This window comes from Misgurnus anguillicaudatus, unplaced genomic scaffold, assembly GCF_027580225.2.
Source record: "Misgurnus anguillicaudatus unplaced genomic scaffold, ASM2758022v2 HiC_scaffold_31, whole genome shotgun sequence".
Lineage (NCBI taxonomy): Eukaryota > Metazoa > Chordata > Actinopteri > Cypriniformes > Cobitidae > Misgurnus > Misgurnus anguillicaudatus.
Genome location: NW_027395281.1, coordinates 2,347,608 through 2,363,613, shown reverse-complemented (window position 1 = coordinate 2,363,613; position 16,006 = coordinate 2,347,608). Strand labels below are relative to the sequence as shown.

At 34.3% G+C, this 16,006-nt stretch overlaps 1 protein-coding gene across 1 annotated transcript; it reads left to right on the top strand.

Moving 5' to 3' along the window:
• Positions 1 to 2,239: 2,239 nt before the first annotated feature.
• LOC129453002 (uncharacterized) lies at positions 2,240 to 12,226 on the top strand. The gene is made up of 6 exons (XM_073865397.1): positions 2,240 to 2,373; positions 8,003 to 8,323; positions 8,509 to 8,805; positions 8,880 to 8,988; positions 9,105 to 9,181; positions 11,086 to 12,226. Exons 1-5 carry the CDS (start codon positions 2,325 to 2,327, stop codon positions 9,106 to 9,108), a joined length of 780 nt encoding a protein of 259 aa, XP_073721498.1. The 5' UTR covers positions 2,240 to 2,324; the 3' UTR covers positions 9,109 to 9,181; positions 11,086 to 12,226.
• Positions 12,227 to 16,006: the final 3,780 nt, after the last annotated feature.

Here is a 16,006-nt window from a genome sequence, read left to right as displayed (position 1 = left end):
AAGGGGACTTCCCCAAACTGTTCCCACAAAGTTGGGAGCATGAAATTGTCCAAAATGTCTAAGTATGATAAAGCATTAATTGGAAGTGATTGGAACACCTGAATTCAAAGATTTGGCAATATACCCTGGTGAAAAATAAATATACTTTATTGTATTTCAAGCAGGGGTGGGGACAAGTCACACATGGTCAAGTCCAAGAAAGTTTTAAGTCTTAACCATCAAGTCTGAAGTCAAGTCTGAAGTCACAGTTCAGATAAATCAAGCAAGTCAAGCAAGCGTTTTCAGTCAAGTCGAGTCCTGATAGTGTCAAGTCACAGTACTAAAATAAATACGGGTAATTTTTTTTCGATAGGTCTAAAATTACCATTAGAAATCGAATCGAATGAATAATAACACTGGGTCTCATTCACTAAGCATGCATATGCACAAATTTGTTCGTGAGATGTGCATATGGATGTTTTCACGAACAAATCGTGATTCAACAAAAACGTATATATCAAAATGTCTTCTGAATTTACGCAAAAATTAAAGAAAACCTAAAACCCCTTGTACGCAATAATCATGTATACAATATAATAAAATACTAGGCTATAATTATAATGTTTATAGTAATGTTGATATATAAAATTTATATTAAATTTATATTATATTATATATTATTTAACATTACCTAAATTATTATTATTATATACATTTTATTATTTATTATTATAGCCTACTTTTTTTCCTAAACATATAAAGAGGATGCACAATATACCCGAAGCTCCCAGCTAAAAAAATTTGGTTCCCAAAAAGTTTTCCCAAAGTTAGTTTTTGGTTCCCATAGGGTTATTTTTTTAAGGTTGGTTTTTGGTTAGCCAGGAACGTTTTCTTGACGGAAATAGAGCATTACTTTTAGGTTAGTTTAATTCTAATGTTATGATAACGTCTGTCAAATGAGCTGAACACATCTGGAGTAACGTATGGTCTCCACAACCAGTTGGAAACATGAGGTCTTTCCAAATGATTATATGGTTAGCAGAGACATCTTGAACATTTTGATCCACACTATAAATTACAACTTTTTGCAAGTCAATTCAATCTACTATTTTAGTTTTGACCTATAATAAGTTGACATAAAGCAAGTTAAAATTCTTTAGTAACATAAAATATATGAATCAATATTTGAATCCCGCTGACACTGCTATTGGTCGAATTTGTTTTCCTTCTTCCTCTGTTAAACATGATAATCAACAGGTTTGCGCTCTTTTTCAAAGGGTTGTTGTATCTAGACCTCATAGAATATTTTTTTTGGAATAGTGTTGATGGTTATGGCATAAAATTTGGAAATTGCCTCACAAATATTTATTAACAAATAAAGTAAAAGAAATCTCTTATAAACTAATTTATAAATTTAACCCCAGCAAATATTTCCTTTTAAACAGATTTAAATGTGACATTGACATGTTTTGTACTTCTTGTGGTCAAAATACAGAAACATTTTTTTTATTTGTTTTGGAGTTGTCCTTATTCAAATAATTTTTGGTTAGATTTGTGCTCTTTTGTTGGACTTCATTTTTTGCCCAGTTTTAAACTTTGTTTTGAAAATATTTGATTTGTTTTTTTCTCTTATGATATCTCCTTAACTAATATTATTTGATCAATATACTTTTGTTGGCAAAGTTTAGTATACATAAATGTAAATATGGAGATTATAAACCTTTATTCCGTATTTTTCTAGAAGTTAAGAAAAACCTAAATTCTATTTATAATCTGATAAACAAGAAAGCTGCTAAATGTATTAATGTATATAAGCTTTTCCATGTTTTTATTTAATTCTTTTTTCTGTTTCATCCCCTGGCTAATGTAAAAACACTGTTGAATATGTTTGATTCAATAAAAAAAAGAAAGTAAATGGGTAACATCTGTAAATGTCCCATTTTGTGCTTTAAAATCAGAACATCAACTCTATATATATTGTAGTGCCTTTATTTTTAAGCAAGCAACTTTTTTATATAGAACATTTTTACAAAAATTAAATTAAATTCAACATTAAAAGCAAACAACATTTAATAAACTCAACAAACTTAACAATCAAATACTAAAGAAAATAAATACATTTTCAAATATGACTTAAGGGTCAATACTGTTTTTTAATATCATATTAGCGGCTGTGTATGGCTCATTTTTGGTCTCGGGTTCCTTTTAGGACCCTTTCAAATAGTGTGACCCAATTCGCAGCATCCCGCCTTCTAAAGATCACGTGACTTGATGAGATCGTTACCAGTTCAGCACATTACCACGAATTCATAAACAAACTGAGCGCAGTTCAGACAATCCTAAACATGACGAGGCTTTTACCGGGACTCTGCTGTTTTTCATTTCTACTGGCTGGTGAGTGAGATTTATTTTATTGCTTTTACAGATTATGGTTTGATTTAACAAATGCACATTTCTCGTTTATTGCCATAGAGACCATTTTCTTCAAACAGTAATGATAATAGTATTAGACAGCAGCATGTTTATCCTGTAAGAGTATGATGGTGTGATGTGTATGCGTGTGTATTGTGTATTTTGACAGTAGGGGCTGCTAAAAGTCCTCATAGCGTCTAAAGGAAAACTTGTTGCGCATGTTGTCTCTTGTGAAGAATTGCAACACAAACTTTTAAATCGATTCAGCGGTGTAAAAATAATATTTAAACATAATCAGAAATGTACTTCTATATAGCCTATAAGTCTGTGGTGGTGTAAAGAGGTTTTATGGATGTTGTCAGAGCTTGTGAGTTTTGGGTGCGGCTCATCAGAAGAGCCCTTAAAAAATAACCCTTACAAAAAATACTGCAAGAATCCTGTAGGACTGAATAAAAATCCTATTTATATATAGGAATCTTGTAGGTATGTCCACTGACTGTACACCACTAGCCATGTAGGGCAAGGGTCATTCTATGAAAATAAAAATGGTGGCTTTTTGAACAGACAACTTTTAAAAAATGGAATTCTTTTTTATACCAAACCTTATAGTCCGATAATAGTTAACCTCTTAACATTATAAATCAACTTAAATGACAGCTTAATGTATTTTTATATTTTTACTACATTACATTAAAAAATGCTTGTGCTGCTTTTTTGTCACTGATGTTAATATATTTTAGATGACAATTCAGGCTTCCCAGAATGTATTTTGACTATTTTATTTGCATACATAATCAAAGACAGAAAAAGTTAATGTAATATTAAGAAATTGTCTTGATTAGTAATAATTTACTTTAAACAGGTATGCGTAAAGTTCTATTGTGTGACATTTTTCTGTTTCTACCATTGTGTTTTTTGTTGTAACATTAGAAATAATTGAGGTTGAGTGATCAAAATTGAATGATGATATCCTTAAAATGCTTACTTATGAAAGCAGCAACAGTAACACCAGTGACGATAACACCAGTGACAAATCTGCAGACACAATGGCATATCTAAGATTGTGGCCACAGTAGCTCAAACCACACTTCTTAAATTGTAAATAAATCACTTAATCATGCAATTTGAAAAATTAAATTAATAAAATGTCCTTTCCCCTTACTATAAACTGTTGAACACAAGTGACACATTTAAAGTCCTCGCATTAAATTATCAAATTATTTATCAAATTGCTAAAAGATGAGGAGAGAGTGTACACTCACCATGTGCTTTTCAAAACAGCCATGCCTTCAATGAACCTTTAACCCAGGAAGAAGTTGGCAAGGAGGTTGATTTTTTTCAAAGTGGTGGTTTTTATAAATTGTAACACCAGTGACATGAAATTGAGGGACAGGTATTCCCTGTAAATTATTTATAATATTTAGTTGATATATTAGTTTTTTAAGTAGTCTACTAAATAACTGTACTACTTCCCTTTGTATTATGCCATTTAAAGGGGGAGAATAATATATTTTTTAACTCAAAATATGTCTCTAAACCACGACTCCTGACCTGAGGGACAAGCCAATTTCATGGTACTGACCATGTTCTACAATATATATAAAAAATGGTTTGCAATATAACTGTCTTACATATGTTTTATTAATAATAAAACACTTCAATTAAAACAAAAACATTTATTTTGTTTCATTATCTGACAATTTTAAGTGTTTTTCCTGGTGGTTGGGGCCGGGACAGGAAAGCCACCATTTTCATAGAATGACCCGCAAACCTACAGTGAAATTATATTTTTGGATTTTCGTTCAACATCATTACAGTTAAATTTGTGTTATAGTGTATTTTTATAAGGGAATTCTTGTTTACTATAAACTATGATTACACATGCTTGTGTAACTGGGAAAATATTAAAAAAGAATGTGACCCTACTTTTGAGCAAAGAGTGTTTAATACTGAAAATACAGGCTTAAATTAATAAGGGTTATGTTGTTGCTTGGTTACTTTGTTGATCTTAAGTGTCAGTTATTTTGTTTCTCGCACACAAACGAGTTGAAGTTTACACAGAGGGACATCCCCTTTCTTGTCGTTTATTGGCTGGAACACTTTGTTATGTTTCGTGGTGGTAGGTTTGACCCATGGACGACGCCTGTTCGCTCTCTTCCATTGGTGAAAAGTGAAGCCGCCAGTGTCCCGATACGCCACTGACATCTTGGGTCTTGAGTCTGCGCAGTAGCGATTTCGGGACCAGTCCTGCGCAGTAGTGAGCAGGAAGTAAAGCCGCGAAATCAAGACCCGCCCTCGCTCTCGCAGAATGCGCATATCACACAATATCACAGCTGTCAATCATGACGTGACACCACCGTTTTCATAGCATTAAATAACTAACTAAAAACAAACTTATTTTAAAAACAAACATTTGAATTTACATCAGTGTGATAAACACTACAGTAGATGACAGAAACCAGCTTCGGAAAAAAGATAATAGAAGTGTAATTAAATTGTTTAGTTGGTCTCAAGTCCCTTTGAATAACATGGGAGGCGGGGTTTATGACCTATACTGGGACCTGTCACTGGGGGGCGATCAAGACGTTTTGGCTTTACTTTTCAGGGCTTGTGCGGCATGCTTGATTTGACCACTTTGTTTTTGTTGCAGTTTGTGGAGACTGGGCTGTCTACAAAGATCGCATTTTTTACAGTGTGTTCAGGGGACATGCAGCTAGCAGATAGTGAGGAGATGTTTACTGTATGAAACAAAAAATGTTTAATAGCCTAAAACATGTGAATTCGCATAAAGCACCTTTAAGATTTGTTTTCGTCGATCGGATCACAAGTGGACTGTGCAAACTGTGGGTGAGTCTTTTTAAACGCGAGCGGGAGTAATGATGAGTTTATATGGACACAAACTAATATTATGTCAGAGTCCACTGCTTTTGTTGTAAGTAAACTTGCTGCACAGTGTTTTGTGGATGTATATGTAAGAGGTTTCTCTGATATGTCAGCGCAGTTGATGAAATAAGATGGCGCAACTTTCTTACGCTTGCAAAATGAAAATACGTGGAGATCAGCCGCTTTAGTTTTATCAATGAAAGGCTAAAAATAGCGCTGTTTATCGTGTGTTTGTGCAATAAGTCAGAAAAGATGTAAAACATTGTGTTCAGTATTTCAGATTAGATAAATGGGCAGAGAGAAGGCGGTCGCGTACAGATAGCAATTACATTTGGCCCGGATCCGTTTTAAGCCCCTTGCCTCCGTTTCTATCTTAGAGATGTTTTCTGATTGTGAACCAGATCCGTGCCAGATAGAGGTTTCAGCTTAAACATCTAACTGCCATCAGTTCAGTATTTATATAATTTTACAGATCTGGCCCAGATCAGTTTTCCCATAGTTAACTGAAAGACATTATCTAACACTGATTTGGTCCAGATCTGCAATATGAATCTGATACTGATGATGATCAGGCGGTGCTGGATTGGCGCTGGCACATATCCGCAACAACCCCTAAAAACAGACCAGAAACAGCTTCGGCCCGATGTGCGTTTGGACTCAGGAACGAGTCCGGCTCTATCGTTTTGCGGTTGCGGTCCTGTTCCGTTCCAGTGGCTATCTGTGTGGCTGTTCGAACACATTCAACCACATGTGCGTTTACACTACAAAAGCAATCCGATCGAAAGGGGTTTCGACTACCTCTGAGTGTGGTTGAAAGTGGTCGAAATCAAAACGTTTTGAACACCATTTACACCTGGCATTAACGTCGTCCACTTGTGATCCGATCCACGAAAATGCATGTTAATACCAAGAATATGACAGCAGATAGACTCGCCCACAAACCACCCCCTCAAAGTATTCAGGACAGAAGCGGTCAAAAGAGACGATTTAAATACCAAGTGTTAACGTGATGTTTATTACAGCGCCTATAGACTATGTTACTCCCATTTTTCAAGTTTTCAAGAGTGTCTTGATCGCTATAACATTTCTGTTGTGTTTGTTTTAATGTAACACTTGTTCACTGGTATTTAAAACTGTTGTAGAAAATGTTTGATGTGATTTATTTCTTTTTATACAACAGTTCTTTCTGGTTCTCGAATCTGATTGGCTAAGAGCTATACGATATTGTACTGATAACGGCACTGTAACCGCTTCACCTTTCGTATTATTCCGCCACCTAGTGAATGGAGGTCCTAAGCAGGCTCATCTCTGAATGGAAAAACACAGATGCGCTGTTTGAATCACTCTCCGTGCGTCTCATTAGTTTACTAGCTCATAAATCAGTCTGTGAATCCCCAATCGGAAGTTATTATTCCTTCAAAGATCAGCGCTCTTGTATGTTACGTTAAAGTTAATGGGAGAAATGTCTTGTCACATCGTGTGGACGATTAACACTTGGAAAGAGGAATATAAACACTCGTTTTTTTCTGGAGCTATATCTTTTATCAGAACGCGAAAACACAGTGGAACTGCAGGTAAGCACCGCAGCTTTTAAATGTGGACATTGATCATTTACTGTATCGTGACGTGACTATTAAAACATGTTATGAGATATCGCCACTAGTATATTTATAAGCAGCATGCAAAAACATCTCTCTGACACTTATAAAAAACCGTTTTGTATAGTACTGACAAGAACAAAGTTTAATAATAATAATCGAGTGCTCGTATCGTGTTAAGAATAAATGAGAAAGCAATAGTAACGTTATACTAGTAGTTTTATTAACTTTTACCTCGCGCCAAAACAATAACACAAAAGACACTAAATATTAATAAAAAAACAAGTACTAGTTTGATCATGACACCAAATACTGGTGATTTGATCTCATTTTGACGATCATAAACAAACAAGGCCAACATGAGAGCCGGGGTATTTCTGTCAGAGATGTAGCCCAGAGAGGGCGGTGGTCAGCGGGGCGAGTGAACACTGACGTCCGCTCATGCTTTGGTTCTCATTCGTACCGAATCTCACTAAGCAAACGTTCAAACAGGCACTATCTTTACTAATCGACTGCAGATTTAAATATAATACATATACATTCTCGACTGAACTAATCTTAAAACTACACTTTGTGACCAAGAAACGGTAATATAAAGAAACGGCTTTTCCGTCCATTGAGTTGTTATGAGCTTCAAAGCAGCCGAAAGTTTTACCTGTCATTCTGGCCGCCCTCAAATCCGTGGCGGAAGAAGTAGTTCTCAAACAAAGAGGCTTTTAAAATAACTCCGTTGTTGTTTTCTAGTTTTCGTTTTTCAAACGTGTGCCGTCGAACTGTTGTATAAAAGCAATATCACTCTCGGAGTCGTGTGATATAGCTCTATATCATCACGGCTGTGATTGCCTACGGCCTCGTGCCTCTGGCCTAATCACAGCCGTGATGATATAGAGCTATATCACACTCCTACTCGAGCGATATTGCTTAATTGTGCTCATCAACATTACTGTTGGGTAAGTTACATGTTTTTATATCTTCACCTCTTTCAGTTTAAGTAAAACATTGATTCTCATGTTTATTAATAGACGCTGTACTTGTACATTACACACTGAATGTGTTTCATAGATAGACACAGAGTTAATGGTTTTAAAGAGATGTTTCTTAATTCTTCTTTTTGTTGTTTATTTCTTCAGGTGTGTTTTGTAGTCAGTTTGTGTCAGTGATGGAGGGAGATTCTGTCACTTTATCTGTCCGTCTCACTGAAACACAGATAAAAGATGGAATCACCTGGAGGTTTGGACCTAGAGAAACTCTTATAGCTAGAATGAAAGACTATAAAACTACTGTATATAATGATGATAGACTTGATGGAAGATTTAAAAACAAACTCCATCTAAACAATCAGACTGGATCTCTCACCATCACAAACACCAACATCACACACACTGGACTTTATAATATAACCACCAAGAGTCAAGATAAAGCTCTCAACATATTTAACATCACTGTCTATGGTGAGTAAAGATTTGCCCTCTTGCCTCTTCCATGTGTTTTCACACGGTACCATTTTCTTAACAAATGTTTTTAAATGAATATTATTAATGAGTTTGGATGAGTTTGAAAATGTTTTTATATTTTCTTCTCCAATGCTCTTATTTCATTTTAAATCTGTATTTATTAATTTATTTCTATTCTCCAGCTTATCTTCCCATTCCTGTCATCTCCAGTAACTCATCACAATGTTCTTCATCATCATCAAACTGTTCATTATTGTGTTCAGTGTTGAATCTGAGAGATGTGAGAGATGTGAGTCTGTCCTGGTACAAAGGAAAGAGTTTATTGTCCATCATCAGTGTGTCTGATCTCAACATCAGACTCTCTCTATCTCTGGAGGTTGAATATCAGGATACAAACACATACAGATGTGTACTCAACAATACCATCACAAACCAAACTCAACATCTCAACATCAATGATGTCTGTCAGATCTGTTCAGGTGATTTTTGTGTTTATTGTGATCTAATGTCAGACAGATTCAGTTACAATAATGACTTTTATTGTTCATTACAGCGCCTATCCATGGTCATATAGTTGTGATCTGTTGTGTTGTTGTTGGATGTCTGATGTTTGTAACTGCAGTTCTGATCTTCTGGATCTACAGAAAACACAAAGCAACAAGGTAAAAACAACTGATACGTGTGTAAAAGTAGTGTTTTTTTAATGAAACCGTGTTTTAGACAAAAGTAACAATATTTCCAATAAGGCTTTTAATTGACATGTCTTCTGCCATTATAGTTAAAACAGTTCAGAGCCGTGGAGACGAGATTGTTTACGCAGATCCAACATTCTGTAAAAGACAAACACATAAAACGGTAAGATCTTTAAAATTTAATTTAATTTTGTTATGAATTTGCCAACGTGTGGTAATCCAGGAACTAGGAATGTGACCTCTGCATTGAGTATTGAGAACATATGTTTCTCACGTGAAACTTTCCCGTCGAAATGATAAAAACATAATGTTTTTTTTACCGCATTCATTGGATCTTGCTCTTCCAACACACTCTTGCTGCGTCCGAAACCGCCTACTTCCATACTATATAGTAGGCGAAAAGCAGTAGGTGAGGCGAGTAGTATGTCTGAATAACAGTATGCGAAAAGTATCGGGTTGACCTACTACTTCCGGTTAGATTTTGCAGTGTGCATACGATAGACACTTCACTATCCCATGATGCCCCTGGAGAGGAGTTATCCAATGAAGAAGACGACACGTTGCGGCTGTATTCGCGATGGAATGACATGACGTGATGACGACGTATGTCACGTGATGTAGCAACATGGCGGATGTAGTACGTCCGAATCTCATTCATACTACCAGGATTCATACTATACAGTACCTATTGTTTTAACAGCAAGTAAGTAGGTACTTCGTCTCATTCAGTACCTACTGTACAGTATGGGGTTTCGAACGCAGCCTGTGTGTGGTGGATGACATCAGAGTCACGCAGAGCAATTTGAAATCAAACTTCTCCTTTCCTGAATATTCCCTGCGGTACTTTGATGTCAAGTGCGTTTCAGTTCTTTCAGTGCTGTGTGAAGTTGAGTACACCTAAAACTAGAGACAGTCTTTGCCTCGTCCATTGGTTTTATATAGGAGAGTAATATTTTATTTTTTAGTGTGAGAAACACAAGGTGTGAACTGGCTGAAATGCGTTTGAGAGCCCTGATCTTGCATCTAACGTTCTAGAGAGGTTAATAGCCTTATTAAATAATAATAAGTAACGTTAACAAGCATACCGTTTTGGTTCAATGCCAGCTCAAGGGGGATCCTCCCTGTGCACGGTGTTGTAGTAAGAGTTTGTGAGCGTGCTCGCGCTGTGAGCTAGGGATCGTCCCAGAAGAGATTCCCCGGTGAGGTCAATAGGTCGTCACGTGACTCATTTTATTTACAACGTCTTTTTATTTACAAGTCTTTGGAAAACATGTTTAGAATGAGTTTTGTGGACTTATATCAGTGAATTTTGCTTTTTCAAAAATCACGCATAAACATTTTTCTCTCAAATATACAAACTTGTACATACATGTTGCTTATATAATATTGTAGCCCAGTTTGTGCTGAACACAGTGTAATGAGACTTTTGCCATTATTATGTTTTTAATCAACTGAAAGATTGAAGACCAAAGAAAAGACCAAATGTCAGTGCAGGTCAAAACTTCTCCAGGGCCCTAAAAACCCCTCAGACCCTAGAGGGTTAACTTGCACTGTAATTTAAATTCATCTAACATCCTTTATTTAATTGTGAATTCTTGCTCAGAGGAGTTTGTTCTTTTAAGTGCTCAAAGTACATTGTGAGTGTGTGTTTCTGGGGCAGTAGGGAGGGGAAACAATCGTGCTCAGACACAATTTGGTTGGGTTAGTTATTAAATGAGTGCGCTCTTTGAGAGCTTTTATACATGATGACAAAGGTGGACACAAACAATGTAAACTTGTTAGGACCTCCTACAGGAGATTGAGGAATGATGTTTCTTTGTTATTCACACGGATCAGTTTCTATTGGCCATACATACATCTGTATAAGGCATTTCGATTCACATCTGTAGACATCGTAACTGTATGTTTATTACATGAGGGCGCAGTTGCAACACATCAGACATTACACATGAAAGAAATTTACACAAAATCCTTCACAGTGAACAGTGTTATAAATATCCAGCAGAATTAACCCTCACATGATCATTTTTAATTTCTCATTTTTGTAATTCTGTTTATTCCTGACAGTTTCAGCAATAAATGAACCGACAGATGGGGATCCTCTGTTGAGTGTTTGATGAGCTGATAGATGCTCAACATCATGAGTGATTCATCATCAACATCTACAGTAACAAATCAGTTTTACTGCATTCATGATCACTTCTGTTAAAATAAGAAATTAACCATCTGTCTGCTGTTGGGTTCAAGTGATAAAACTTTTTTAAGGTTTATGATGATAAGAAACCAACTTTCATTTATTTGCCGTCCACAGTAATCAATTATCAGAATGTTTATTTTATTACATTTCTATTTCATATCTGTTACTCACCTCACATCATATTAACAGTTTGACTCTGATATCTTTGATATTGTGTGATTATAGACAGTATTATTTTAATATCTGATGATGATGATGATGATGATGATGGTATATACATTATATACAGTTAGATGATCTGTGTGTAGACATGTAGTCTTTCTTTAACCTGACAATAATCTGATTTTCTATTAACATCAAAAACAACTTCATGTTGATCTGTGTGTTCAGTAAAGATGAGATCAGATGATAATGATATTATAAAAGTTCAGTGTGGATTTAAAATACACATCATTGATAAACATCTTTGGTCATTTAGTGCCAATTCAGATTGAGTTTTTTTATTATTGAAGTTCATATTCATTTAGTTTTATATTTTTCATTATATTTTGCTACATTAACTAGTTATGCTTAAATATTTTTCCTTTAGTAAATCTGTTCTGTGATCAGATCTGAATGTAAAATTGTAAATATGAATTCAGACTCTCAGTACAGATACAAAAAAAAAACTTTCATATAGCACTTGACTGACTAACACAACTGATTTTACTTATAAGATAACTAATCTTACTAAACTGCACCAAAGTTTCTGATTAGATTTGTACTTCAGTATGAAATAGACTTGTAGCTACGTGAATCTTGTTTAAATGAATACATATACATGTTATTGTATTGATAAAACTTTGTGTCTGATCATTTCAGTTCTTTATAGTGTGTAATCGCTGATTATTTTGCATTTAAAATGTAAAAGAGTGAAGGCATGCCAGCTTTGTTTTGAAGTTAAGCTTTAATAAGTACAAGTAAATGTACTGTGTGTTATTATCATAATTAATAAAGATGATGTGAAACATCTTTCTTTGTGTTGACTCATAAATGTTTTGTGATTGATGTGAAGAACAGAAAGTAAAGTTTTCAAACACATCAAGACATCAAACATGAATTATAGATGAGAGATAAACACAACAAACACTTAACCACAATCTAACACAAGATCATCTCAATCTCTTCACAGATAAACTACAGGATTCATTTATATCATTTAACCTTTATGTCAAGATTATATAACATCAGTAAAATTTAAAATATGTTCAAAATCCACCATAATGATGAACATTTTATAAGTTTACCAATAAACTCTTCAGTATGAGATCTCTAATCAAACTAAATATTTTAAAGATCAACTAAACTTTCTGCGCAAATTAGATATGAACATTGTTATGAGTCATTAAATTTGTTAACTCCCCAGTACAGTTTATTAATTATTAAATGCCATCAGGTTTTATTTCTAATAGTTTATCTAGGACATCACGTGTTTCTGGAGGCTCACATCTGCAGTTTATTAGATAAAATATTAAGGGTCAGTTTGACAGACATGGTTTAAATCTAATCTCAGACTAAAATACATGAACTCTGTTAAACTGATAACAGCTACTCGCATATCTTTAAAAATATCATTTTTATGTCTTACGACGCACACCAGTAATGTTTTTTGTAAGGTATGTTTGTGAAAACTACTTTAATGTCCTAATATAACTACATTTAATCTAATTTAGTCTGTCAAACTGACCCAATATGATCAGAAAAGTAAATTGTGTTTATCATACACTGTTTTCAGGTCGGTGTCTGTATCAAATACATTTCTAGTGCTATCATGGAAATAAATAAATTGATTGATTATTTGATAACTGGTGTATAAATGTATGTGTAATAGCTATGTTTTCATGTTTAAACACTAGATGGTGCTGCAGTGTAATCTGGCATTAGGATACACAGCTGAACTGATCACTGATCAGATCTGTTTAAAAAATCAATTAATATACTGTTAGATATATAAAAGATGAAAATATGTAAGAAAATTAAGAGATTTATAAGACTGATCATGAATCTTTGAGGATCACAACCATCAAACTCTTTTGAACTGTAGCATTATTGAATTAACATAAACTTGCGAAAATGCTAAACTGTGTCTACTATGAATGCTGTTTGTACAGTACAACATGATGTAGATATAAAACATGAACACAACCACACAGAGATCTTAAGCATGAATATAAAGGAGGTGACATCACTATTAGCACTGACATTATGGGTTTAAAGAGATGAATAAACTTATAAATCATAATGAAAATATCAGAGAATTGGCTTTTATCTTATCTGACCTAGGTCACAAAAACAACTACCTAATTTCACAAAACACCTCAACAACCACTCAGAACATCCTAATCCGCGACACACTTTAAGTTAACTTAATATCATTTGAGTATAGTCATGTATATAAGACACAATGTTAGAGATGTTGGACTGAGATGCTTTAGATGAAGTTTGGTTTCTAGATAAAGAAAACACACCAAAACTGCAATCAAAGGAACAAAATTAAGAATATCTGAAGAGACACAAGACAGGAATCTAATGAACTTCAACATATTAAAAGATGTGAAATAAAGATTAACTGAAGAACTGAGAAGACTGACCATCTCACCTTTATTTTTGTCTTTAGGTTTGTGGTCACAGTCAGTTTAGTCTTCACAGCTTCTTTCGTTTGTCATTTCAGGTCCAGCGATTTTTCTGTTAAGCGTAACTATTAAACTTCATTGCCATAAATACTCTGTGTTACGAGAAGTGTCATGCTGTTTAAAGTTTAGATAATAGTTTTTTATCTAATGAAAATGTTAAAGTAAAGGTATAGGTTAAATAATAGATCAGTGGTGGGCAAACTTTTTTGACTCAAGGGCCACCGGCCACATCAGGGTTTTGGATCCAAAATAAAAGGCCACATACTAGTATGCCTACTATAGGCTACTGTAAGAAGTTTCCTTTAGCGCTAAAATTACATTTTACATGACATTGTTTGAAAGATGATTTCAACCATAGTTACTTATAGTGCAACTTACAAGTCATAAATTTCATCTATATGTGTAGCCTCATGAGGGTTGAACCCATCACCTTTGTGTTGCTAACGCTATGCTAAATAGCTCACAGTATTTTATAGTGATGTATTGTAAACTACAAAAAACATGTGACAAGACAAGAAACATTAACAGAGCTCAAAGGGCGTGTACACCAAGGCAATTTCGCCTACGACCGGTGTATATTTTCAATTGTTTCCAATGGAATCACCGCACTTTTAACTCTTTCCTCGCCAGCTTTTTTTTAAGTTGCCAGCCAACGGCATCACTTTTCATAATTTTTTACAAAAGTTTAATGTCTTCTAGAAAATGTTCTTCTTCAAATATATAATATATCACATGAAAGAACATTCCCTCTGCTTTCAAAAAAATGTGTTCTTGTAATTGGTTCTCTTTATCACTTCTCAAATGGTTTCTTCAAAAATACCAAGTTTTGAGCAAAAAGCTGAAATAATTGCATTTTATATGTTGGATAGGGTTAAATCTGGTGGTTATAGTGGTTAATAATATTACGGATATTACGGATTGCCTGAAAAACTCATCATTGGCAGGAAAGCGATTCTCTTTTTTGGCGGTTAATGGCGGGGAAAGAGTTAAAAAATCGTCAACAGCTGGGGTTTTGTCCACTCTGGCACTGTGTTATTTTTCACGCTCTGTGCTTTTCCTCCCAGAGTTTAAAGAAGTTTAGCCCCTTTAATGAACTTAGGCATAGGCTACGTTGATCAAAATGTTTATGCCACAGACCGCATACAGCAATATTTCTTGTTATTCTAAAACCAAGTATTGCACAGTTGCAAGTATTGGTTATTTATTTATTGACATTTGTAATTTGTAGCATTTAGTAGCACACTTGAGTTTTAATTTCAACAAACAACCATTATGGCGATCAGTGTTTGCATAATCATCAGCTTATTTGCATATTAAAGGACACACCCAAAACGGCACATTTTTGATTGCACCTACACAGTGGCAATTTTAACATGTTAATCTGGACATGAGCTTAAACCTAAAATAAAAGATTTATTATACATCTTAAAAAACGTTTTGCAATATTGCCCCTTTAATTTTTATTTTATATTTTGGGAATTTGTGTCTTGTATTTTTTTATCGCACCTGTATTTCCCAAATTTCCTAACATACACACATTTCATCGACCCCAAAACACATTGCCATACACTGTAAAAAGTTAAAAGTTGATCAACTTAAAAAGTTACGTCAATTGGAAACACCTAAAAAAACATACGTTTATTTAACTTAAAATGTTAACTTAAATTGAAACTAAAGTGAAAATTTTATTTATTGATATGTAAAAAAATCCCCAAAATAGCCCCAATAATCATTTCTAAGACTCAACTTATTATTTATTCAAATTATAGCATGTCTCCAAGTGCGCACCCTTCAATATTTTTATATTTTGTTTTGGAAGTAGTTCTGTTTATTAAAATTTGAATATGCAGTTTGGTTGTAGTATGATATAGTATATAATGGTTTTAATGTAAGCATACAGTACAATATTGTACGTTTATTCGTAGTTCCTTATGCACATCTGCACATTGCATGCAGTCTTAAAAACATATTGGCGGTTTTGTCATCATTATTATTAGCTCATACAGCTCACGTTTGAGAAAAAATCTCATGCACTAATGTATACATGAGTTAAAAGATGAAGCTCTTAGAATATTTAACTTAGAGACTCGCCACCTTCAGCTAGGGTACACAATATGCT

Coding starts and splice junctions, on each gene's coding strand:
- LOC129453002 (XM_073865397.1), top strand. CDS start 2,325: ATGACGAGGCTTTTACCGGGACTCTGCTGTTTTTCATTTCTACTGGCT. Junction 2,374..8,002: donor TTTTTCATTTCTACTGGCTG/GTGAGTGAGATT, acceptor TTATTTCTTCAG/GTGTGTTTTGTAGTCAGTTT. Junction 8,324..8,508: donor ATTTAACATCACTGTCTATG/GTGAGTAAAGAT, acceptor TCTATTCTCCAG/CTTATCTTCCCATTCCTGTC.